At 43.2% G+C, this 27,472-nt stretch overlaps 1 protein-coding gene across 2 annotated transcripts in view; it reads right to left on the reverse strand.

Annotated features, from left to right (window-relative positions):
- GYG1 (glycogenin 1) overlaps positions 1 to 17,368 on the reverse strand; it is a 38,206-nt gene extending 20,838 nt beyond the window's left edge. For both annotated transcript variants that reach the window (XM_068976498.1, XM_068976489.1), the window contains exons 1-4: positions 17,268 to 17,368; positions 14,425 to 14,560; positions 12,115 to 12,289; positions 11,652 to 11,814 (exon numbers count right to left, since the gene is read on the reverse strand). In XM_068976498.1, the coding sequence (XP_068832599.1) occupies positions 11,652 to 11,814; positions 12,115 to 12,289; positions 14,425 to 14,560; positions 17,268 to 17,274 (481 nt within the window). In that variant the 5' untranslated portion in view covers positions 17,275 to 17,368. The remainder of the gene's footprint in view (positions 1 to 11,651; positions 11,815 to 12,114; positions 12,290 to 14,424; positions 14,561 to 17,267) is intronic.
- Positions 17,369 to 27,472: the final 10,104 nt, after the last annotated feature.

The raw sequence follows: 27,472 nt of genomic DNA on the forward strand, positions 1-27,472 counted from the left end.
GCAAGTGGCAGTGGCTTGAGACTTGGGCTGACAGACTGTGGAAGGCCTCCAGGCAGAGGCTGTATGCCAGCCAGAACCGCCTACATACACAGGTGTACGAGGGATGCACAGGTGGGCTGACAACTGCTGCTGGAGAGAAGGTGGGCAGAACACACAGCACCACAGACCCGAGGAGGGCAAAACGTGCAGCTATGTGAAGAAGACCTGGAAGGCGGCCTGGGTAAGTGGACTGCAGAGGAGGGCGGGGGCCACCTGGCACCAGGTGGGTCTCCAAGAGGTAGGCAACAACTAGACCACCCCAGGCTTGGACTTTAGACTGTTCTCAGTTAAAGATTTTAGACTTGAGGTTAAAGAGCAATGGGACAGGGTTTCCCTGGTGGCTCAGTGATTAAACAAAAAAAATCCACCTGCCAATGCTGGGGACATGGGTTCCAACCCTGATCCAGGAAGATCCCATATGCTGGGGAGTAACTAAGCTTGTGCAACTACTAAGCCTGTGCTCCAGAATCTGGGAGCCATGACTACTGAAGTCTGAACACCCCAGAGCCCATGCCCTGCAACAAGAGAAGCCACCACAATGAGCAGCCCACACATCACAACTGGAGAGTAGCCCACACAGCAAAAGGACACAGCACAGCCAAAAATAAACAAATGAACAAATAAATAACAATATTTTTAAAGGTCAGATAGCAAATTTTTTTTTTTTAAAGAAAGAGAAATGGTACTGAAAAAGTCAAAAGCAAAAAAGAGCAAACTGGGATAGTAGAATTACATCTGAAGCCCCCAGCATTGATGGAAGGGTGATGGACAGCAGGCCATGTCACCCTGGTGCACCCTTCTGCCACCAACCACACCTCCAGGCAGGTCAGTTCTCACTGGGCTAATGTCAACAGCAGCCACAAACACTGAGCACAATGATTGCTCAGACCCTGGGGGTTCCTGGACCTCACACTTTTCTTAGATAGTGAGGACCATGCCACTCATTTAAAAGAAAACAATAAAAATCTCAACAGCTAAGAACAAGACCTAAATCATAAACACACAAGTAACCAGTCACTAAGCCACTTCAAAACACATTCAACCACATAGCCCATGTGCGTCTCACCTTAGGCTCATGAGCCTAATAAACACCCAGAACCAGAGTATCCCATGAATCAGAACAGCAGCTCAGGTGTGCAGGTGTTCACAGGTGTGTATATCCGTGCTTAGGAGGGAGGGAGGGTGACAGGCAAGGAGAATCCTGCTCTTTCAAAGTGCAAGGCTGGTAAACCACAGTTACTTCCCTCCCTGGTTCACTTTGCACTGAGACCTAGTTTCCTTTCTAAACATACCCAAGTTGGCTGTCATTATTATTTGATTTTTCTTGGTTCTGAAACAGACTTTAAAGATCTGGAGATGTATTTAATATTCAGAGCTCAGTAGTAAGATCAGGGCATTAGGCTTAAAGTCCAAATGTACCTTACCTATCCTCTGTGTGTCCCATCCTTTCCAAATGCCTTCGATCAACTCTATGGATCAAAGGCATCATCGAGCAACTGTCTGGAGTGACCTCACATGGAGCACTCTCTCTGTATCAGAAAGTTCTGACAGGCCCCCATTACTTAAGGGACAAGCAGCTCAACAGAGAATCAAGGTTGGTGGACTGTGTCAATGCATCAATTCCTGTTGCAGAATTACAATTACATAAGATGTTACCACTGGGGGAAACAGCGTGAATGAAGTGTATATGGGGTCTCTCTATACATTTTTTTAAGCTGCATGTAAATCTACAATTCACTCAAAAAAGTTTTTTTAAAGTGCAAAGATTAATGTGGCTAAAATGCAAAATGCATTTGAACTGTCAGTCATTAGGTTCTAGATTCCACAAGGACAGAGATTATGGCTCTTTCTGCTTATCACTGTAATTCTAGCAGCTAGCAGAATGCCTTACACATGGGTAAGTTATTTGTAGAATGAACAAAAGAACCATGAAGAAGGACATTAATGGCAGAAAAGCTGAAACAACTTGAATATTCCACCATAGAAGAGTGGTTAGTATACTGTGATACTAACCACTCCCTGAACATTATTCAGCCATTAAACCATTAAAACCAGTGGTTATAAAGACCATCAATATACTATGTAATATAAAAATATACAATGACACATTATAACTAAGAACATACGTGTGTGTGTGTGTGCTCAGTTGTGTATGACTCTCTGTGACCCCGTGGACTGTAGCCTGTCAGGCTCCTCTGTCCATGGAATTCTCCAGGCAAGAATACTGGAGTGGGTTGCCATTTCCTTTTCTGGTGGATTTTCCCAACCCGGGGATCGAACCCTCATCTCCTGGGTCTCCTGTATTGGCAGGCAGATTCTTTACCACTGAGGAAGCCCCAAGAACATACACATTGCTACCAGAAGATAATAAATTCAACAACAGTAGTAGTGTGAGGGGATTGGTGTTACCGATGTTCCCTCACTCCAACTTTTCCTTAATATTGTTACATTATTTTGGTAATTCTAGCATATTAATAATACAATTTAGGAAAGAATGAGAATTGTGCCAAGACCTTTTCTTTCCATTTTTCACTTATTTATTTTCAGTATGAAATATATTATCAAAAGAAAAATATATGTGTACGTTATAAAGCATACAATAACACTAAATATACCCAATATCCAACTGAAAAACTCATACATTACCAACACTGTTTAAATTATCTGTGGGGGTTCCCTTACCCAATTTCACTGCCCCCAACTTCAGAAGGAACTATTTATTATGAAATTTGTTTGTAATTATCTCGATTTCCTTTAGCACATGTGTGTGTTATCCCCAGACAATGTATGTATTTTCACTTGTTTTTGAACTTTATAAAACTAGGCATCATACTACGTATCTTTTTCTACTACTTGCTTTTTCCTGCCACATTTAAAGACTTTTCTTTTAAAATTAAGCAATTCCACTTAAAATGACTACTGATGACACTGTAATGCAGACAAGAAATCCGATTCCACGAAGGTCAGAAGAGTTAAGCATAAAGCAGGACTCCCCAGTCTGACAGGGCGAGCCTGGGAAACAGGAGTCGAGAGTTCTGTTGATTCCTCAGAGCCCCTGGCCAGCTGCCTCCAGCCACAAAAGGCCGCTTCCGCTCACTCTCAGGTACCCTCCAAACACCATCAGTCCCTCAGCTGTGTGCCATGGCAGGGCTGAGAAGCACTGCTAGAACAGGAAACAAGCAAGAAGTGGAAGAGACAGGGCAGCAGACGTGTGAATCAATGGTACGCATTCAACTGGTTAGTCCTTACACCCTCAACGAGGACCTTACCTCTCAGGGCACAGAACATACAGACCATGAGACTTCCATGGCCACTGACTTCATTATGTACTATGAAGGGTGACCCTTTAATCAAAAGTGGTGGATTAAAAACAGAATTAAATACCACCTAGAAGTCTATGGCTTCTTATATAATTTTTTAATTCAGTCATCTAACCATCTTCTCCCAAATATACAATTGTACATCTCAAGATCATGCAAAACTATGTTTTAGTTTCACTAGAAAAATCTGTGTTTGGTGCTATCAATATCCTTTCATTGGAAGTCCCTAAACTTGAGCACACTTTAAAGCAGAATGCAAATCTAAGCAGGTCTGTGCTACAAGACATACAAGGATGTAATGAAGGCTGCTGAATTTTCCCAATGAAAACCTCAGGACTTTTGTCCAGTACATTCTAGTCAGGCTTCCAGAGGCAACTTTACTTCTTTTGACAGGTTAAGACACTGTTCATCTCAATCAGCTCAGAACCAGCAAGCATGATTAGCAGACATGCCAGCAGCTGTGATCCAGCAAGCGTGGGTGTGGTGACACAGGTGAGAGACAGAAAGGAAATGGAACAAGAGACGCATGGCACCTGTTCTGCAACAAAAGCAAACATCAGAATTCTGTATCTTCCTTCCCCCAGGCTGGCCAAGTGCTAGTGATAACGTTACAACCACTCAGTATTTCCAGGTCTTTTGACCAGAGGCAGGAACCTGATAAACATGAGCATATCACAGCACTTATCAGAAACTGTGTCCATTATTTTATGAGACAGAAATGGAACTGCATGCTGTTATGTTTTCTAATGTGTGCACTATTCAGTGCTTAAGTATTGTGTGTGCTTTCCCATAGTTTGTTGGCAGCTGGCTTGCCTACTAAGAATAGCAGGGCAGAGTAGAATGAATTTTGGTTTAAACATGAACCTGAATTTCTCAGCCCCAAGGAAATGTTACCCTAGAACCATGTTGCTCAACACAAGGATCCAGAAGTAGGGGCACCACCTGAGAGTTTGACAGAACTGTGGAATAATAAGTCCCCAATCCCACAGAATCAGAATGCTCATTTGAATCCTTAGATGCTTTGTTTGCATATTAAAATCTGAGAAGAACTGGTCTAGGGTCTTTTAGCCCACTCCAGTACTCTTGCCTGGAAAATCACATGGATGGAGGAGCCTGGTAGGCTGCAGTTCATGGGGTTTCGAAGAGTCGGACACGACTGAGCAACTTCACTTTCACTTTTCACTTTCCTGCATTGGAGAAAGAAATGGCAACCCACTCCAGTGTTCTTGCCTGGAGAATCCAGGGACCAGGGAGCCTGGTGGGCTGCCGTCTCTGGGGTCACACAGAGTTGGACACGACTGAAGTGACTTAGCAGCAGCAGGGTCTTTTAGAGAATGACCCTTTTAAAATTTTATTATATCAGAGAATGTCACTCTCAGAAATGTCATTTCTACAGAAAATGTCTGAGGTTATATAAATTACACATAGGTACTCTAGAATGATGACTAAAATCGGCTCCAGCTTTCAAATGGTTTTCAGCCTAATCAGGGAATAGAAGAGCATAAACCAAGCAAACAATTTAAAGCAAAATATGGTTAATATTATAGGAGAGGGATGGGCTCCCCAGGTGGCTCAGTGGTAAAGAATCCACACGAGATGCAGGTTTGATCCCTGGGTCAGGAAGATTCCCTGGAGAAGGAAATGGCAACCCACTCCAGTAGTCTTGCCTGGAAAATCTCATGGACAGAGAAGCCTGGCAGGCAACAGTCCACGGGGTCGCAAAGAGTTGGACATGACTTAGTGACTGAACAACATAAGCGAGAGATAGACAAATGCTGAAATGAAAATGTGACTCAGTCCTTAACACTGATTTCCTATAACATGCTCAGCAGGTGTTATCACTCTTGTCTACAGAGAGCATGCCAAAGATACTAAGTTACTGTTTGTGAGTATTCCAGCTCTTGGGGATATTTCCATCAGGTTTATGAAGGATCATCAGATTAACCCAGGTGGCTCATGGGAATCCAGGTACTTTGAGCCTTGGTCTTAGCATCACTGCATCTCGCTGGCCTCAATCCATTTAAACCAAGAACGATTGATTTATTTTACCATTTCATGTTCAGCTTTTCTCGCTTTAAAAAATATTTTAAATAATCAAGCTATTAAATAATTACATGGGTGCAAGGGAACACTTATTTGTGGTTTAAATTTCACTTTCTCAATTTAAGGCAGCTCCTCCTAAGTCTAGATTCTTTTAGCACTCTGAATTTATCAGATTCATGATTACATAATTAATTGTGTAATTAGGTGTTAAATGTAAGGTCTCATAAAATATACAGTGTACAAGCTTTATACAGGTAGGGTTAAAAAAAAAAAAAAACTGTATTATTTACTTATCTATTCCTAGCCCTTGAACTTAGTATCTTCCCCAGATGAGGAGCTCAAATGATTTTTTTTCAATACTATAGGAATGGATTACAGAAATGAAGACAAAATTAATCATTTGCAAAAATACTTCTAAACCCATAAAACAATTCGAGACTATCAACTGTGCTGCTGATTAAAAAAGACAAAGTAACTTATAGACACAGAAAACAAACTAACGGGTGCCAGTGGGGAAAGGGAAGTGGAGACAAGACAGGGGTCGGGGGGTTAAGAGGTACCGACTACTATGTATAAAATAAGCTACATGGATAGACTGTCCAGCACAAGGAATGATGGCCAATATTTAGTAATAACTATGAGGAGTGTAACCTTTAAAAATGGTGAATCACTATGTTGTACACCCGAAACGTACATATATTATAAATCAACCATATCTCATTAATAAAACACATCCACTATTTTAACAATCAAAAGACAAAATATTTCTAGACATTACAGCTTAGAGGGGAAAAAGAGTAGCTGCAGAGATAGAAGACTTAAGTGTCCTCATTTCTAAAATGCGGAATAGATCACCTGCTTTCTCTAGTCAGGGCAATGAATTTTAAGTAATTAATCTGTAATAGAGTCAGTGTAATATTTCCCTCCATCCTGTACCATTCCCAGGATATATTTTCACGAATGTTGCAGCATGTGATGATCCACTGGAAGAGAAGACATAAAACTACACTCATACAACCCAGCCACAGCGTCAAGAAAGACTGTCTGCTTCAGACCTTGCCAGACTGTCTGGCAAGCGGCTGTCCAAACTGGATCCATGCCGGTGCCCAGCACAGCCATATAGCAGGCCTTCAATAAGTATCTACTGAACTAATATATTAATGAATAAATAAATGACTACTTCACAAAACTGTGAAGGAATAAATGAAGTAAAATGACCCCCCTAAGAGCCTGTACACATGAACACTTTAGTTCTTCCTTCCGTCTCTATTTCTCAAGAGTTCATGATCTCTGCTGGTTACGAGGCTAGAAACAGATGGCTAAGTTAAAAAAAAAATACTCATGGGTAGGTACAGTGCGATAAAAATAGCTCTTAAAAATTGTGTGTACTCATTTATTTTGCTACATGATATGACTTTTGCTTTTCATCTTTATTCAAGATAGTACCCAAACTATCAATTAAAATTTAATTACTGAATGATATAAACACAAGAGAACAGAGTAATTTTCAAAGCAACTGACAACACAGCTTAAGGCCTATATAGCCACAAGTAGCCTAGTCTGTGGGCAACTGGGGAAAGCCTACCATGAGCACCTGTCAAAGTGGAACCTTTCACGTCAGGGGACCAGGTGAGGCACATCTGAATTTCTGAGCATCTCTGGTTTGAAGAAGACAAGTACTATCTGGGAATACCTCTCTCCTTCACTCCTGTTTTGGACAGCTTGAATCCAAACTAATCGCAAAGGTTAGAGAAGGTAGCACTGGGGTCAATTTTACACTTTAAAATTTAGAATTTAGAACCAATTCTTTTAAAATTATTTAAAAACTTCATTGTATTCTCCCAGTTTACATTTCCAAGCACAGAAAAAAATTTCAGTTTAAGGGTCTCAGTGGCCCCTTAAAATCAGCATAGGGAACACACAGTTTAATGAACTCACAGCAGATTTTAGATTCTGCTGAAGGAAAACCATACCTAACATTCTACACCAATTTACTCTGTTCTATTTTTTTTTTGAAAATTCAACAACAGACCAAAATTTCATGACTTCAAAAAAAGTTTAGGGTATTTAGATTACACTAATGAATTTCATTTTTAAAAAAGATGGATACTTGAAATTGGAAAATATGAATTCTAATTTTTCACTTAGGTTTTTGAAGGTAATACATGGAAACGAAATTGAATATATAGCAACTGTCAAGCACTAAACGTTTCAACTGTATCAGTTCAGTTGCTCAGTTGTGTCCAACTCTTTGCGACCCCATGGACTGCAACACGCCAGGATTCCCTGTCTATCACCAACTCCCGGAGCTTACTCAAACTAATGTCCATAGAGTCAGTGATGCCATCCAACCATTTCAACTGTATAGGCATCCTTAACTTAGGATACTCTGGAGTCATGGGAGGAAAGGAAATAAAAATATCAACTTGCATCCAGATTAATTTAATCAAATGAAGAGTCAAGTGAATCAGCCTTATTGTACTCTCATGTGTGGAGAGAAAACTGCTGACTAGTATCTACGAAATCATCACCTCTCTCCTTCTCACTGTTAAGTCCTGAAGTTGACCTTATCTTGTCAGAGTCTATAAAATGTTACTGTGTATGTGTTTTGCAATAGTTATGGTACAACTCTTCAGAAAACATGTAATGTTGGTTATGAAGTAAGTGCAGGACAGTCCACAAATATTAACAGCATAGGAAGTTAGACACTTCATTGTAGGAAATTAAACGCCAGCCATGAATTAGGTGTGAAGTCACTAGTTCGAAATGTCTAACACTCTATAGACATTGGGGAAGAAAAGAGATGTCAAGGTCCCTAGCATGATTTGCCATATTAGGAATATCCTCTTGGTCAGAGGCAAGGGTGCGGTGTGATTAGTGGACTGGTGATTAGAAGCCTTGACAGCCACATTCTTTCACATTAGAAGGGCTGCAGAAGCAGCTGCAAATACTCAGCCATCAGCAGCCCGCGTGGCTTGTCAGTGGACAACAGGCCCCATCAATTTTTGTTGAACGTATGAGGAGATTAAGCAGAACTTGCAAGACATTCAGACAGAGATATAGTTATCTGCAAACAGGTTTTCTTTAGCATCAGTCTAAAAACGCTGGGACTGAAGACCCCTGTTCAGTATACCTGGGGGCTGAGGGTCGGGGGAGGTATCTGTGGGTATTAGAAAATGTATGGTAAGGTGAGAGGAAATGCCTGAAAGTGCTCGTCTCAGAGCCTGTGGCATGACATCTAAACAAGACAGGGCCTGCATTGAGAGCTTGACATCAGTTCCTCGGTTCAACTAAGCCCAGGAACCACAACTGCTGAGCCTGTGCTCTAGAGCCCAGGAACCACAACTACTGAAGCCTGTGCTCGGTAATAGGAAAAGCCACTGCAATCCACCGCAACGAGAAGTCCTCTCACCACAACCAGAGAGCAGCCCCCTCTCTTCACAACTAGAGAGAAGCCCCTGCAGCAGTGAAGGCCTAACACAGTCAAAAATATAAATAAATAAATGACATTTTAAAAAAGAATAACCACAAGCTCCTATCTACATAGTTGAATTTTCAACTCTTTCAACTAGGTATTTCTACAAGTCACAGAAAAAATTCCAATCCTTTGCCACCAACGAGCCAGTAAATGGAGCACCCTCCAGAAAGGCCAGCTCCTGGAAACCCTGCTGCTGAATAATGAATGTGCTCCCAGGCACAGAGAGAATCTCCTGCGGTTTCAGATTCTAGCTGAAAAAGCAGAAAGTGCTTTCTAGTTGAGCCCTCTTTACACGTTCTTGCTTCTTAACAACGGACCATCAATTCCTTTAGTACCTCTTGGTTCCAGAAAAAATACATGATCCAGGCTGGTTTCTACCAGCTAATGAAACCATTTTATATTCTGAAATTGTAACCCAGTAGTTTATCACGGCACACTGTTTAGCATCGAAACTTTCATCTTGCAACAACAGAATCTAGTGTTCTTCAGAATTAGAAAGTGGATTCTCTTTACGCAATTACAATCACGTGCATTCTAGGCAGCTAGATCTACTGTAGCATGCGACTCACTTACTAGACCTGAGAATTTATATGAAATTTCTGGCAGGATTATGCTACTTCCTTTAAACTTAATAAGAGGAGGTGAAGAAAGCCACAATCTGACGCAAAGGTTAAGACAAACAGTGGACTCTGGCTAAAAATACTCTATCTTCCTTCTGTGCAAAGGTAACTATTTTTGTGTGTGCAAAAGAAATACATGTTTTGAACTCAAATGCCAATATAACTTTCATTCCTTATATGAAAGGAAAATAGCAGGAACTACAAAATAAGTCAGTGAAGTGAAGAAGTTACATTTGGCCATAACCACAGTGAGCACTCAACGCATTACTTCTCACTTAAGGTTGCTTAAAGTAAGAATGCACTTCCTGTCGGAGGCTGCCACTTATTACGGCTCAGATACTTTTGCTCACTGTTTTAAGGGCACGTAATGACTAGGCATTGAGCAGAATTTCTCAGCCTTGGCACTACTAACCTCCTGAGCAGGATGATTCTTTGGTGTGGGGGCGTGCGTTGGAGGATGTTTAGCCGCATCCCTGGCTTCTACTCACTAGATGACAGTCCTGTCTCCCCATTCACTTGTGACAACTAAAAATGTCTCCATTGCCAAAAGTCCCCAGGGGGTGGGGCCAAATCATCCCAGGTTTAGCACTACTGGTATAGAATATAAACTAGTCAAATAGTGAAACAAGACTGAGATTTAAATTTCTCCTTCCTTTTCAGTGACATTTCAAATAGCTGCTGTTCCAAATCCTCAAACGACTAAACAATTCAATTTCTGTGAACAGCAACAACAAAAACCCAATTTCAATTTTATATGTAACTAAAAATGTTTTGGGCTTCCCTGGCGGGGAAGGTAAAGAATCTGTCTGCAATGCAGGAGACCTGGGTTCAATCCCTGGATCAGGAAGATCCTCTGGAAAAAGGAATGGCTACCCACTCCAGTGTTCTTGCTTGGAGAATTCCATGGACAGAGGAGCCTGGCAGGCTAAGGTTCCTCGGGTCACAAAGAGTTGGACATGACTGAGTGACTAACACACACAAAAATGTTTTAAATTCCAATCTCTTATATTCAGCAATCCCATGAACTTCTAGATGTACTTTTAATTCAAAAACTTTAAACCTGAAATTGTGATTTTTAACTTTACAACTAGTTAATGGAGATGAACCCCCATATCTGCATCCAGGGCTGAACTTTATGTTAGTTGAGGACGGTCATTCCTGCTGGTGTCAAAAGATCTACTCACTGCAAATCTCATACCTGCTCCTGGAGTGGAAAGTAGGGCCTGGGGTCTGCTCAGGGCTCTGGCCTATCCCCATGTTCCTGGCCCTAGCCTCTGCCACAGTGTCAAGAATCTGACAGAGAGTCACTGCTGAGAGGGGGTCTCCTTGTACAAATCCTTCTACCTAGATACAACTGGGTCTTTTCTTAATTCAAAGGATTCATCAACATTTATTTTCAAAAAAGCTGCTTTTGCATACTAACTCCTAGTTTTGTGGTTTGTGCTATTAAAAACAAAAGTGAGTTATTATTTATTATTTTAGAGACTGGCCTAAAATAGAAGTATACCTAACTAATTAATTTAACCAAAATTCTCCAAAGGATCTGAGGCTCTAAATCACAGTCATACCTTTCTATATAAATATATATTGACAACTATAGATAGATACACATATGCCTTACGGAAAATGGATGGTGACTGCCAAGGTTCTATGCTTTAGCTTTGCAGATACCACTCTATCTGATGCACTGCCTTAAGAGACAGTGAAAATTTGGAGACAAAGATTACTCACAGAGCCTATGTTCTGAGAATGAGAGCCTAAATTTATCCCTCAAATTTCCACGGAGACAATTCTGGGTCCTCCTGTTCTTGCACTTCAGTTTACTCAGGCTTAAGACAGCTGTTAAACTCTTTCATTAGTTTAGTAGTCTTTTGAATTCCTGAATAATCATGGTTGCTTTAATCATACTCCAATTTAGACACAGGAAGATCAATGAATGGCAAGTCTATAAAACAGCCTAGGTACCTATAGGAAAAAGATGCATACACACACACAAAACACACTATTTCCCAGAACAACACGACTTAAAATGCTTGTCATATCACATGTATCACTATCTTGTAGACACAAGGAAACGTAGCAACTCCCTGAGAAGAGCAGCCCCTAGAAGTTATTCACATCTTATCTGATACAAGGAAAATAGATACGTACCATCAAAGCTACCTTGCTCGGAAGCAAGATGCAACAGCTGATTGTATGTTTCGACTGAAGGCTGATAAACAAAGACTCCAGAATTGAAGCAGTCAGGCCACCCTGGGTCTGGTGCCGCCGACAATTCTTCTCTCTCAAAAAGATCGTCAATATTGGCTAGGACCTGATTCAAGGGTAAGGGGTTGGGGAGAAGGGAAAGCATTTCAGAACTGTTCTTCTATAGCATAACCCTTCCTAAGTTCTCCTTAAGTTATCCAACAAACAAGACGCAATCTGTTGCTGGTCTTTAACTCTTCAGATGACACCTGTGAGGCAGACTGGTCCTACTCTCCTTCAACACCTGACACTTTTCACAACAGCGGTTTTATCTGAACTTTACTGTCAAGTCCTGACGGCATTCTTCACATGCCTAACTGGTTTCAGTTACTATATCCATCTCTCCAGCCATCAAAGTCACACTCACCAGAGTATCTGCATCCATGAATACACATTTTGAATACTGTGTAAGTGACCAGCAGTGGAGTTTAGTCAACGTGACACCCAACTCAGGCCTCTTCATTAAGGTTAGATGTGCAGAATCGCCACTGTCCAGGACATCTACCACAATGACTTCATCAAAGACTGTCTCTAAAGTTTTCCTGTCAAAATAAAATCCAGAAAACAGCTATTAGCATCTCTTCAGAACAAGTGACCCATATAACATAAGACTGCATTCTTATTAGCTTATCGACAACTACAGCAATCTATTACTTTGGTATGTTACAGTCTCTTAAGTATGTCCTAATTGACTTCAGCACAAACTTCTAATTTGCATGTGCAGTTAACTTCACTAAAACGCTGACTTATGGTGAGGATGAACTACTTGTCTTAAACACTATCATAGAAGAAGTTCTGTATGTTTTATTGTACCACTGACTACCAGGCAAATTGTGAAACAGCGTGTAAAAATGTAACTAATGTTTGGTCAGACATCTTTTCAACAGCCGATGTCTTTAACGATAATATTTTATTAGAACTGATTCTTGCTGACCACTGAATACATTTCCAAGTGCTGCTGAGTTAAGGCATACAATATCTGCACTGAAGCCTACAATTAATAATTTTTGCTAAAGCAGTTGACAACTGCCTGAAGCTGTGTGTCATAAAAGAAGCTGAGTGACTCAATTACTCGGTTTCCATTTTTTGCATTGAATATAACCAGCATTTATTATATGCTTAGCACCCCTGGCATGACAGACTCACTTTGATTTGTGAGGTACAACATTTATCTCTGCCCAAAATTAACTAAAGACTTACTTTAGAAAGCAAGCCAGAGGTGAGAGAAGTGGGGGTGTACTTCTTAGGTGAGACACTGAATTCAGCACAAGAAAAAACACAGGATAAAGACAGATCATCACTGAAAGTTTATAACAATATCAAGCATGGAGAACAAAACTGATATTGTACTAGTAATCTCCAAAGCTGTACAAAAATATGTTCCAGTTCACACTGTAAACTTGATTTCTTTGAAAGAAATGGTTGGTGTACCACTTACCACAGGAAAGGGGGCTTGGTTTCTTGGTTTCCAAGACTACATCCACTTTCTTACAGTATCCTCACTAAAGTGATTACAGATTAGGACATACACATAGGAGACAGTTTGGGGGTAATTTGGTTTTCCTAAATTACCCTTTAGGAACAAAATTGTTAGTGTGTGAGATATATGTATGCATATATAATGCCTCTTTTTCAGGGGTCCTTGGCATGTGCTTACATTTTTTGAGAAGAGTCACAAAAGGGGCATTTTCAACTTCTAAAAGGGATAAAAGAATGCAAAAATAAACGCAATACAGAGGTGCTAGTGTGGCAAGATACTCTTAAATAAGTTAACATGAGGATCAAGGCAGCTGATTCAGATACTTCAAAATTTAATTCCAAAAAAGTAACATGAACTAACCCAATTAACAAGCAGTGTGTACCTCTCAGGGTCTCTCCTAGCAGAACCCCTAATTCAGAAAGCCCTTTGGAAAATATCTAGTCTACTGAATTTTAAGTAAAGATCATTAGGTTACTAATGTCAGATGTGGTGGAGAAAACTGCTGCTACTGCTAAGTCCCTTCAGTTGTGTCCGACTCTGTGGGACCCCATAGACGGCAGCCTACCAGGCTCCCCTGTCCCTGGGATTCTCCGGGCAAGAACACTGGAGTGGGTTGCCATTTCCTTCTCCAATGCAAGAAAGTGAAAAGTGAAAGTGAAGTCGCTCAGCCGTGTCCGACTCTTAGCGACCCCATGGACTACAGCCTACCAGGCTCCTCCATCCATGTGATTTTCCAGGCAAGAGTACTGGAGTTGGGTGCCACTGCCTTCTCCGGGAGAAAACTGCTACTTTCTTTCAAAGGCAAGGGAGGTTTGCTTGGCTGGAAACAGGAACAATAGCCCCTGCTCCCTTTGGCGGAAAGGTATGCAGGTGAAGCAGGAGGACACAGAGGGAACGGCTGGACTGAGTCACTCACTTGGATCACCCAGGGAGGACCTGCCTACGAGAGAGCCCAACTCCTGGTTGGGATCAGTAAGCACAAGGGCCAGAACTCCACCTCCCAGATGGAGCATGGTTGGAACATCTCCCAAGAGCCAGGACGAGGTTTCAGACCCAGGAATCCTTCACTCAGCAGCTCTCATCGTTCTCCACCAGCACTCAACCTCTGGAAAGGGGATGGCCTTAAGGTCCACTGATGCCAGAAACAGGGGAGGGGATGTCAGAGACCAGCCAACAGCCCGGCAGCGAGGTCCTCACCTCATGGAGTCCGAGACCTGTGGGGTGACGAGCACGACCAGCTTCCTCGTGGTCCTGTGCTGTTTCAGAGACAAGCCCAGGACCAGGGCTCCTTTGGCGTAGGAATCGTTTGTGGTCAGTGTCACAAAGGCCTGATCTTAAAACAAGGAAAACAGAAGGTATTCATTACATCAGTCTAACTAGAAAACATGACCCCAGGACCCTGGTCAACCAATACATGGGCAAAATCAACTCCTCTGTGATCAACCTGCTCGATTAATAAAGAACAGCCTCTTGGGGGGATGGGGGATGGAAGAGAGAACCCAGTGACCACTTTAAGAGTGTCTCAGTACCATTCTTTAGCAGGAGATCACTGGCAATCTTTAAGAGGCTATAAAAATTAAATCTAATTTAAAGTCCAGACATGCTAAATTCTCAGACTACACAGTAGCTTAACACCCAGAGGGCAATTACCAGGTAGCAGAGAAGAGATCAAGAAGTGCATTTTCTGTTTTCCTACAAGCTATCATAGACAGTATCCTCAGTCAAGAACAAATCCAGCCAACAACCTCAACGGAGAGCATCTGAAGCAGAAGCCATATTCTTCATCCTGGTGCTCACCTGTGCCAAGCCTCAGGCTTTTTCAACTCTTTCCTCAACCTGGAGCAAAGACTCCACAGTCACCCAACCACCTCTCCAGAGTCGCTCTGAGTCTCTCTTAAACATCACTTCCCCCAAGAAGCCTTCCCTCCTTGATGCTTCCATCTGGACTAGTGGCCCATCAGTGTTGAATGGATTTAGGGACCACCTCACAAGCTCTAGCAAACCTGCCTCCTTTTCCTTGGAGAAGCAAGCACTACATCCTACCCAGTACCCTGGGGCCCCTTAACCCTCTCTTTCATACTCATGCTTGTTCTCAGTCGCTCAGTCCCATCTGACTCTTTGTGACCCCCTGGACTGTAGCCCACCAGGCTCCTCTGTTCATATAATTTTTTAGGCAAGAACACTGGAGTGGGTTGCCATTTTCTCCTCCAGGGACTGTCCCGACCCAGGGATCAAACTCACATCTCCTGCTTGGCAGGTGGATTCTTTACCACCTGGCCACCAGGGAATCCCCTCTCTCTCACACACCCCCCCACATTCAAAAGTCAATCTCCAATAATCACTTAGTTACAAATACATGAATTATTCTTCCTCCTAAACAAGCCCAACCCTCCCAAGGCCACCAGCCAAGCCTTTAGGGTTTCTTTAGTCCTTCCCAGGATGATTCTGGGACACATTCCCTCTCGAAAGGGATTTTAACGTTAAAACAGGTTGGTGGGCATCCAAACACAAAGGATCCAGTGCTGCTGGGGTTCACGTGGGTCACTGTTGCCCAAGTAGGCAGTTGGGACACTGTAACAAAGTCACTCTGATTCTGTCTTAGGTTTCCTCTTCCTCACTTTGCCCATTTTCCAGTGGTGCCTGAGGGCAAATTCCAGTGAGAAGAGGAAATTGTAGGCTGTCCAGTGGGCCAGCACACTCCCCAGCTGCAGATTTGAGGGCAACCTTCACATATAGCCTTGGATTCTCTGTTAAGCAGTAGAAGGTCTAGAGTTTCTACCTGCACCCCGCCCTCCCCCGGGGTCATCTGCTTCTCAAACAGTCACTCTAGGAAAGCTCGGAACAGGGCCCCCATCCCTTGACATATCCATCAACCTCTGCCTGTTCTCCTTTCTTCAACCCGTCATAAGATAGCAATATTTTAATCAGCCCACCGCAAGGGCGCTTAACCTGGGGCATGATGAATGATGTTTCAACTCAAAGATGGTCCTGATTCCAGGACCATGGAGTAAGGCATGGCAACCCACCCCAGTATTCTTGCCTGGAGAACCCCTGGACAAGAGGGACTACAGTCTATGGGGTCCCAAAGAGTAGGACATGCCTGAAGCCACTTAGCACACATACACACACCAGGAGATCAAGAAGAAAAGTTTACAGGTAAGTAGGATTCAAGGCTTTCAGGAAGCAAGGATATGGATGATTTCCCAAAGGAAGAGGGAGGCAGGACAACCTTAGGAACTGAGGTTTGCAAGGCAAACCTAGCAAAGGAAAGACCAATGACAGCTGGGGAGGAGGCTAAACCCTCCCAGAGATGGCCGAGCTCCGGGTGACTTCTGCAATCTTTCCGCAGTTCAGTGGCCGTACTAACCCCACTATTAGACTCAACAGCACGGTCTGCGGTCCTCGGGGGCAGACTTGCCGAGTGGCCCGGACACCCTGCAACAAGTGGGCCGGCGCCTTTCCACCACGCGGGTCCCGCTTCCCGGGGGCGCTCGCCGGGCTCGTGCCTACCGCAACCCAGCCCCAAAGGCCTAAAAATAGTCTCGGCGAGGCGGCCAGCGCCGGGACTGACGGCCGAGGAGCCGGGCCGGGGCCGCCGGCGTGCCCGCCTCGCAGCCGCCCCTTTCCAGAGGTTCCAGCCGGCGGGCTGTAGGGGCGGCGCCCCGCGACCCCGCCGCGCTCCGGGCTTCGGGCCGGGCGCCCCCGAGGAGCCGGCTCCCCGCCCCTACGCAGCCCGCCGCAGCTGCTCCGCCCGCCCTTCACGGTGCGCGCAGGAGGAAGGGCAAGGAGACGGAAGCAGGAACGGGGGCTTCGGCGGAGGGCCCAGGCGCTGCCCGGCGGGGGCCCCTCGGCTGCGCTCCGGGTCGGGACGGCCGCTCGGGCCCCCGGGGCGGCGGGGCAGCGGCTGACGCAGGAAGCGACACGCCCGGCTGCGGCCAGCCTGCAACTTCGCGGCGGTCTTCGTCCTGCCGGGAGCTCCCCCGGGGCGGAGGGCCGGGTGTGGGGGGAGAAGCGCTGCGGCAGCGGCGAGCGGCGCGTACCTGTCATGGTGCAGCCGGGGGCGCGGGCGGCCGCCGCAGCCGCAAGTTCGTGACTCGGAGACGCCGGGCGCGGGGAGCGAGCGCGGCCGGCGAGGAGGCGCGGCGGGAGACGAGCGTCCGCCCGGAGCGCTCTTATAGCGGCCGTCACGTGGCCGCGCACGCTCCCCGCGCCCGCCGGCATCCTCGCGGGGAGGCGGCCCCGGGACTGCGGGACCCCAGTCCTCACCCAGCCTTTCCACGGACGTGCTGGGCTCCGCGTCCACCTCCCGCGGCCGCTCTAGTCCTGGTCCGGCTCCTGCGGGGCACCTGCCTGAGACCGTGAGCTGGGGATTTGGAGGGGCCCTTTAGCGGCAGAGTGTGGCATCCCAGGGACAAACTCCCAAAGAAGCCAAGGATTAGGGAACTTTACAAAACAAAAACCCCAGATCACTCCAGTTAGAATAATTCATCTGAATTGCTTGTGTGAAACATAAAGTTTAACTGCACTTTCTTCACCTGGAATTCCAAATCACCCTCCGGAAGCATTTCTCAGTGTTCTCACAGCGGTTTTGTGGCCTTAACCTAAAAACAGAATAAATTTTCAGTACGTTAGATTCTTGAAGTCCTCTGAATCAATTAGATATTTCAGTGTTCCATTGAATTGTCAAACGTTAACTCAATGCAGTAGGTTCTGTAATCTTTACAGGTGAAGAAGCTGAGTCACAGAAAAGTCGCTTGTCTATGGTCGTATCATGTAAGTGGAGAAAGTAGGGTTTGAACCATGGCAGTTTTATTATTGAACTGACCTTGCAAGCAAGACCATGACATCTCTGGTACACTGGTGCCCAAAAGCTTAGTAAACTATGCTAACTGTGGTTGGGTAATACAGTCTTTTAGGATAATCTGTTTCACAAATCATGAAAAGGTGAGTTTGTCATTTTTCTGGGAAGTTGAGAAATAGTTCTCTAATGTGATCATACCCTTCTCTCCCCATCTCTTCCATCCAGTCACACAGGAAAGCAGCAGCTAGTATTGATACAATTCTCTGCAAACAATGCTGCTGCTGCTAAGTCGCTTCAGTCGTGTCCAACTCTGTGCGACCCCACAGACGGCAGCCCACCAGGCTCCCCTGTCCCTGGGATTCTCCAAGCAAGAACACTGGAGCGGGTTGCCATTTCCTTCTCCAATGCATGAAAGTGAAAAGTGAAAGTGAAGTTGTTCAGTCGTGTCCGACTCTTAGCGACCCCATGGACTGCAGCCTACCAGGCTCCTCCATCCATGGGATTTTCCAGGCAAGAGTACTGGAGTGGGGTGCCATTGCCTTCTGCGCTGCAAACAATAGTTGCTCAGTATCTGCTGAATGGAAACCAAACAGGAAGTTGACAACATCAGTTGAAACAACCAAACAGATGCTTTAGAATAGGTGATTTATTTGTAAAGGTGGTATTGCTATTCTCAAACCAACTCTCTGCAGCCCTATAGGCTGTAGCCCACCAGGCTTCTCTGACCATGGAATTTTCCAAGCAAGAATACTGGAGCAGGTTGCCATTTCCTACACCGGGGAATCTCCCTGACACAGTATTCGAACCCCAGTCTCTGGTGTCTCCTGCATTGGCAGATCCTTTACCACTAGTGCCACCTGGGAAGCCCAAACTAATTATATCACTGTTTATTCAAGTGTAGGCCTGGACCTACATCAGAATCACTTGGGGACACTTGTTAAAAAGGCAGATTTTTGGTTCTAAGCCCAGACCCCTGATTCAGAATCTTAATAATAGAACCCAGGAATCAGCATTTTAAATGTCATCTCTGGGAGACTCTTGAATCCTTTCCCCTATCCTGACCATAGCAATTGACACCACTCATTCACTTCGGAAAACCGCCTGATTACTTGGCATTCTAAACTTCCTTTGAAGGAAGTGGAAATGAGGGGAGGAGGTGCAGTAAGTGGGTTACCACTTACTCAAAGCCTACAAGTTTAGAAGAGTTGGAGCTCTTTAAGGATGATAAGGCTTCCCAGGTGGTGCTAGTTGTAAAGAACCCTCCTGCCAATGCAGGAGATAAAAAAGACGAGGATTCAATCCCTGAGTCAGGAAGATACCCTAGAGGAGGAAATGGCAATCCATTCCAATATTACCTGGAGAATCCCATGGACAGAGGAGCCTGGTGGGCTACTGTCCATAGGATCCCAGAGTTGGACATAACTGAAGCAACTTAGCAAGCACGCAAGGAAGATAAAAGGCTATAGCTGAGTTGCACCTACCTGAGGAGAGGAAAGGGGCGCTAGTGGTAAAGAACCCGCCAGCCAAGCAGGACGTTAAGAGATTCAGGTTCAATCCCTGGGCCAGGAAGATCCCTTGGAGGAGGAAATGGCAACCCACTCCGGTATTCTTGCTTGGAATAGCCCATGGACAGAGGAGCCTCGCACCCTACAGTCCACGGTGTTGCCAAGAGTTGGACATGACTGAAATGACAGCACACATATGCACCGGGAAAGGGAAAAGAGTGGTGCTTTCAGGTTTGAATTGCTCTTTTTCATACTGATAGGTGGACTCGAGAGAGTGAAGTTTTCCTCTTTCACCCAGGAACCCTCCTACCCTTATGACACTTAACCACCTGCTGCTTGAAGTCTAAGTATTCATACTGGGCTCCCACAGGGTGTGGTTCTAGAGCCAGAAGGGCAAAGCCTAGAGGAAGAGCTGTGGACAACTAGAACTGGCAGGTTTTCCTTAGGAACAGCTCCTCTCTGCACTCCCCCCACCCCCACCAACCCGCGGTGTTTCAGTAAAAGCAGTCACCATAGCCTCCTTTCCTGTGTTTCATATGAGAAAAACATTTACATGAAACAGAGTCACAGAAACAGAGACTTTGCAGCTTTTACCACATGGAGTCAAATAGGGGCATTTTGAGGTTGCTACAATCTATTTTTGCATGTTGTCTTAATTGAGATTACTAATAGTGACCCACTGACCAGTTTTCCTGAGGCTATTCCACATTGAGCTTCATGAATTATGAGATCAAAGCATCTCAAATTTTAATGTGACCACAAATTGCCTGGGGGTTTTGTTGAATGCAGATTCTGACTCAGTGGTTTGGGGTGGATCTCTCAGGTGATGTCCCAGGCTGTGGACCAAGTAGGTATTCAAACATTCTGGTTTATAAGACTTTTCAGGTAGTAGATAGATACTACCTGCAAATACTACCTTAATACATGTACCAAGACAGATGTTTGAGACTTTCATTTGTTTATTGTTTTTCTGTGAAATTTAAACTTGTAGAATTTCTGATTCCTAAAAAAAGATTTAAGGTTAAAAAAAAAAAATCTGTATTCTACAAGAGTACCCAGAACTATTAACCATTTAAACTTTTGCTAAATCCATATACTCAGTATGGTTGGTCCAAATTAATTTTTAGTTGGCCTTGGAATGCATTATGTAATTTTTTTTGGCAGGATACTTACCTTCCTGATTATGTTTTGTTTAAGATAATGCCAAAATCAGTTTGCATTCCCTTGAGCACACATGCTAATTGATGGTGGGAACAACTGACCTGGAAATATAATCAAGAGCAAAGGGCAATGTGCTGTCCTAAGACACAAAAAGTTCCCACAGACAGTCCATGGAATAGATACACTGCATCTGGCCAAACAGAGGAACTAACTAGGTAACTGACAGCCTAAAAGTTTTCCCTTAATTGATAATACATAAAATCCATACCTGGAATTGTTGCCAGTGACCACAACCCTATTCATATCTAACTGGAAGCTTAGTTTCAACATATATTATTCTTGGAGGCCCAAAGGAGTCCATTCTTTACTCAAGAGTTGGAGTTCCAACTCCACAAGTTGCAAGAGCTTGGTGGCCAGCTACATTACGTTGTTCAATTGCCAAGTCATGTCCGACTCTGTGACCCCATGGATTGCAGCATACCAGGCTTCCCTGTCCTTCACCATCTCCTATAGTTTGCCCACATTTATGTCCATTGTATCAGTGATGCCATCCAACCATCTCATCCTCTGTCACCCCCTTCCTTCAATCTTTTCCAGCATCAAGGTCTTTTCTAATGAGTCAGCTGTTCACATCAGGTGGCCAAAATATTGGAGCTTCACAATCAGTCCTTCCGATGAATATTCAGAGTTAATTTCCTTTAAGATTGATTGGTTTGATCTCCTTGCTATCCAAGGGACTCAGTCTTCTCCAGGACCACAGTTCAAAAGCATCAATTCTTTGGTTCTCAGCCTTCTTTTTGGTCCAGCTCTTACATCCGTACATGACTACTGGAAAGACCATAGCTTTGATTATATGGACCTTTGTCAGCAAAGTGATGTCTTCACTTTTTAGCACACTTTCTAGGTTTGTCATAGCTTTCCTGCCAAGAAGCAATTGTCTTCTGATTTCATGGCTGCAGTCACCCCACAGTGATTTTGGAGCCCTAGGAAAGGAAATCTGTCACTACTTCCACCATTTCCCCTTAAAAATATTGAGTTTTAAGCTGATTTTTTCACTCGCCACTCTTACCTTCATCAAGAGGCTCTTTAGTTCCTCTTTGCTTTTGCCATTAAAGTAGTATCATTATATCTTTATGGAAATAAAATTCACATACTGTGAAATCTAGCTATTTAAAGTAAACAATTAGGGGCTTCCCTGGCATTTGGTAGTTATGACTCTGTAGGCGGCATGGGTTACATCCCTGGTTGGGAACTAAGATCCCATGTGCCATGAGGTGTGACCGAAAAAAAAAAAAGCACACAATTAGTTTTTAGTATAGTCACAGAGTTGTATAAACATCACCACAATTTAAGTACAGAATATTTTCAGCACCCCAAAGAAACCTATAACCACTTGCAATCATTCCTCTTTCTTTCCCCTTTCCTCAGCACTCAGTCAACTACTACTAATCTACCTTCTGTCTCTATAGACTTGTCTGTAGAGATTTGCCTGAAGTGAAGTGAAGTCACTCAGTCGTGTCCAGCTCTTTGCGATCCCATGGACTGTAGCCTACCAGGCCTCTTCATCCATGGGATTCTGCAGGCAAGAATACTGGAGTGGGTTGCCATTTCCTTCTACAGAAGATCTTCCCGACCCAGGGATTAAACCTGGGTCTCCCGCATTGTAGGCAGACGCTTTACCATCTGAGCCACCAGGGAAGTCAGAGATTTGCCTATGTGTAGTCTCTTATAACTGGCTTCTTCACTTAGCAAAATGTTTTTGTGATTCTTCAATCTTATGTCATGCATTATTAGTATTTCATTCCTTTTCATTGCCAAATAATATTTCATTATATGGATATACCAGTTTTAGTTATTCATATAATGGATAAACATGTTGATGGGCATTTCAGTAATTTCTGTTTTTTAGCTATATGGGTAATGCTCCTGTGAACATTCATTTCCCAGCTTTTGTGTGAATATATGTTTTTCTTTGTCCTGGATATATACCAAGAGTAGAATTGCTAGATCAGTTAGTAACTCTGTGTTTAACATTTCAAGAACTGCTAAACTTTTCAAAAGTATAGGTATCATTTTGCATTCCCACTAGTAGGAGAGTTCTAATTTCTTTACTTTTCAGCCAATACTCTTTATTTATTTATTTTTTTTATTATGGCTATTCTAATGGGTTTGGAGTGGTATTGTCCATTTGAGTATCTTCTTTGGAGAAATGTCCATTCAAACCCTTTACCCATCCTTTAACGGAGTTGGTTTTTTTATTTTTGAGTTGTAAGTTACTGTTTTTGTTTAGTTACTAAATCACGTCTGACTCTTTTGCGACCCTGTGGACTGTAGCCCCCCAGGCTCCTCTGTCCAAGGGTTTTCCCAGGCAAGAATACTGGAGTCAGTTGCTGTTTACTTCTCCAGGGGATCTTCCGGACCCAGGGATCGAACCCGAGTCTCCTGAATTCGCAGGCAGATTCTTTACTACTTAGCCACCAGGGAAACCCTTTTGAGTTGTAAGAGTTCTTTGTAAGATAGGAGTTTGGGATTAACTTATACCTACTGTGAAAGTCACTCAGTCGTGTCCGACTCTTTGCAACCCCATGCACTGTACAGTCCATGGAATTCTCCAGGCCAGAATACTGGTGTGGGTAGCCTTTCCGTTCTCCAGGGGATCTTCCCAACCCAGGGATCAAACGCAGGTCTCCCACTTGCAGGAGGATTCTTTACCAGCTGAGCCACCAGGGAAGCCCAAATTATACATACTACTGTATATAAAATAGGTAAACAACAGGAGCTACTGTATAGCACAGGGAACTATACTGAATGCTTTACAATTATCTATAGTGGAAAAGAATCTGAAAAGGAAACTGAATCACACATATGTATATACATGTATACTATATATATATATATAAATAACTGGATCACTTTGCTCTACACTGGAAACTAACAGTATTGTAAACTAACTATATTTCAATTAAAAAATCTGGGAAAAAAGAGCTCTTTACTAGATACATGTCCTTTTCAGATATATATTACAAGTATATAATTTGCAAATATATCCTCCCATTCTATGGGTTGACTTTTCTTGCTAGTATATTTTGTAGCAAATAGTTTTACATTTCTACATAATCAAATTTATTTATTTTTCTTTTTTGTTTTTGCTTTTGGTGTCATATCTGAGAAACCATTGCCTAATCCAAAGTCATGAAGATTTACCCCTAAGTTTTCTTCTAAGACTTTTATAGTTTTAATTCTTAGGTCTGTAATCCATTCTGAGTTTTTTTGTGTGTGTGATCTTAAGTAGAGGTCCGACTTCTTTCTTCTGTGTGTGAACATTGAGTTGGCCCAGCACCATCTGTGGAAAATACTATTGTCTCTCTTTTGAGTTGTCTCGGCACCTTTTGAAAATCAGTTTAGTTCAGTTCAGTCACTCAGTCATGTCCGACTCTTTGCGACCCCATGAATTGCAGCATGCCAGGCCTCCTTGTCCATACCAACTCCTGGAGTTCACTCAAACTCATGTCCATCGAGTTGGTGATGCCACGCAGCCATCTCATCCTCTGTCGTCCCCTTCTCCTTCTGCCCCCAATCCCTCCCAGCATCAGAGTCTTTTCCAATGAGTCAACTCTTTGCATGAGGAGGCCAAAGTACTGGAGTTTCAGCTTTAGCATCAGTCCTTCCAAAGAACACCCAGGGCTGATCTCCTTCAGAATGGATTGGTTGGATCTCCTTGCAGTCCAAGAGACTCTCAAGAGTCTTCTCCAACACCACAGTTCAAAAGCATCAATTCTTCGGTGCTCAGCTTTCTTGACAGTCCAACTCTCACATCCATATGTGACCACTGGAAAAACCATAGCCTTGATTAGACGGACCTTTGTTGGCAAGTAATGTCTCTGCTTTTGAATATGCTATCTAGGTTGGTCATAACTTTTCTTCCAAGGAGTAAGTGTCTTTTAATTTCATGGCTGCAATCACCATCTGTAGTGATTTTGGAGCCCCAAAAAGTAAAGTCTGACACTGTTTCCCCGTCTATTTCCCACGAAGTGATGGGACCAGATGCCATGATTTGACTGTAAGTGTGAGAGTTCTATTTCTGGACTCAGTTCGTTTCCATTGACATATATGTCTATCCTAAAGCTAGTTCCATGGTTTCTTGATTTCTGCAGCTTTGTAGTACATTTAGAATTGGGAAGGGTGAGTTCTCTGTTTTTATTCTGTTTTCAGATTGTTTTGGTTGTTCTGAAATCTTTGCATTTTCATGTAAATTTTAGGATCAATTTATTAATTTCTACAGTAAAGGAAGCTGGAATGTTGATAAGCTTGCATTGAATTTGTGGCTCAATTTGGGGAGTACTGACAACAATTAAGCCTTCTGATCTATGAACGTAGGATGTCTTTTCATTTACTTAAATCTTTAGTTTCTTTCAGCAATGCTTACTATTCTGTTGCCTTTTAAAACATATAACAAAACTCAAACAATTCAGGCTCGTTAGCTATATAAATCCCACAGTCATGGCAGCTGATTTTCATATCTGCTAGATACTCTAACTTGATATTCCTGGCTAAAATCTGATTATTATTTAACTTCATACATGCCCTAATATCTTGGCCCATCACAGGACAACCTTGACAAAACTTCACTTTGGCTTTATTGTTAGTAATGACGGACACATACTTGATGCTAAGCTTCTTATACATATTAAATCATTTAATCTTCCCAGCAATCTGATGAGGTAGTCTCTACTCCCTACCTTAGAGGTGAGGCACAGAGCTTGCCCAACATTTTGCAGCTAGTAATTTGTACAGCTAGGATTTGAACCAGGTGGCTTGCCTCTCCAGTCTGTGTGCTAATCTCTGTCTGGCAATATGTGTAGGTGTGCGCTACTGAAAAACATATGTGTACGGAGAAAAGTAAGTCTCGCCTGCTACCTTCCCCCTGCCCCAGCTACCATGTTCCCCTCCTAGAATGGCATTATCTTCTCGACTTTTCCCATAGTTTTAAGGATGTCACAAAAAAACCCACTGTTGTGACTTTTCCTATGTTGTTGTTCAGTTGCTTAGTCACATCTGACTCTTTGCAACCCCGTGGACTGCAGCACATTTCCCTGACGTTCACCATCTCCGGGAGCTTGCTCAAACTCATGTCCGTTGAGTCAATGATCCCATCCAAATATCTCGTCTTCTGTTGTCCCCTTTTCTTCCTTTCCTCAATCTTTCCCAGCTCAGGGTCTTTTCCAGTGAGTTGACTCTTCACACCAGGTGGCCAAAGTATTGGAGCTTAAGCTTCAGCATCAGTCCTTCTGATGAATATTCAGCGTTGATTTCCCATAGGATTGACTGGTTTGAGCTCCTTGCTGTTCAAGGGACTCTCAAAAATCTCCAGCACCACAGTTCGAAAGCATCAATTCTATGGATTCTATTTTTTTTTAATTTTATTTATTTTTGATGCTACACATGGGCTTTCTCTAGTTGCAGTGCGCAGGCCTCTCACTGCTGTGACTTCATCTGGTTTCTAATCATGGGCCCTAGGGCACACGTTCTCAATAGTTGCTGCATGTGGGCTTTGACGTCCTGAAGCATGTAGGATCTTAGTTCCCAGACCAGGGATCAAACCTGCGACCCCTGCTTTGGAAGACAGATTATTAATATTAACCACTGGACCACCAGCATTAATAGGTCCCTCCTATGGGCTCTTGTAGATGTTTCTTGGTGTCACAGAATTTCCTTTCAGAGGCTCCATGGGAAAATTTTCACCTTGGTCTTCGTATCAGAAAGAGTGTTGTATGTCTTAATACTTAGTTTTTTTCATTATCTAATAGACATTTTGAATTATATTAATTCTTTTTTTCTTTTTATAGGCCACTGGCTGCAGTCCATGGGGTTGCTAGGAGTCGAACACGACTGAGCAACTTCACTTTCACTTTTCACTTTCATGCATTGGAGAAGGAAATGGCAACCCACTCCAGTGTTCTTGCCTGGAGAATCCCGGGGATGGGGGAGCCTGGTGGGCTGCCGTCTATGGGGTTGCAGAGTCGGACACGACTGAAGTGACTTGGCAGCAGCAGCAGCAGCAAAAAGCTTAGAGCAAAATTTGTAACTTTCCATTAGTTACTTGGCTCTTCACCCTGCATTTATTTATGCTTTAACCTTTTTTCTCCATTATTACCCTGCCTGATTTATTTCTGAAGTTGCTGAGATCCTTTGGAAGTGGGGAAAGAATGTGGAATTAATTAGTAAATAAAGTGATCAGAGTTTTCTAGTGGGAGTAGAGAAGGGAAGAGGACATTTCAGCTCAATTTGGGTGACTGGAGTTTTTTGCAGTGATCTGTCAGTAAAATGAAAATTTCATACACAGGCTTAACTGATCCAGACATGGGAATAACCTGTAATTAGTTTAAAATCTTAAAAAGACACAGTAATGGCTTGATTTGTCAGCCTTAGTTTTATTATCTATTCTAACCAGTAATATAATAACAACATGGTAATGGTCAAAAGGGAGGGATAAGGTTGTCCAGTTTCTCAAATATATTTCAAATATTTTTCACCTTTCAACTTTTAGTTATCACATTTATGATCTTTTAGTTGATGGATTGTCATTTAAATTAGCTAATTATCAGGCTGAAATTAGGAGAATCTCTTTGGCGGTTACCTTTTCTTTAAAATGCTTTATGATGGCATAATTTACATACAGTTGTTTCACTTTTTAAAAGGATACAATTCAATGAGTTTCAACAAATATACAATCATATAACTATCACCACAATTGTCTCCAAAACTTTCTCATTGTATT

Source organism: Capricornis sumatraensis, chromosome 1, assembly GCF_032405125.1.
Source record: "Capricornis sumatraensis isolate serow.1 chromosome 1, serow.2, whole genome shotgun sequence".
In the NCBI taxonomy this organism is placed as follows: Eukaryota; Metazoa; Chordata; class Mammalia; order Artiodactyla; family Bovidae; genus Capricornis; species Capricornis sumatraensis.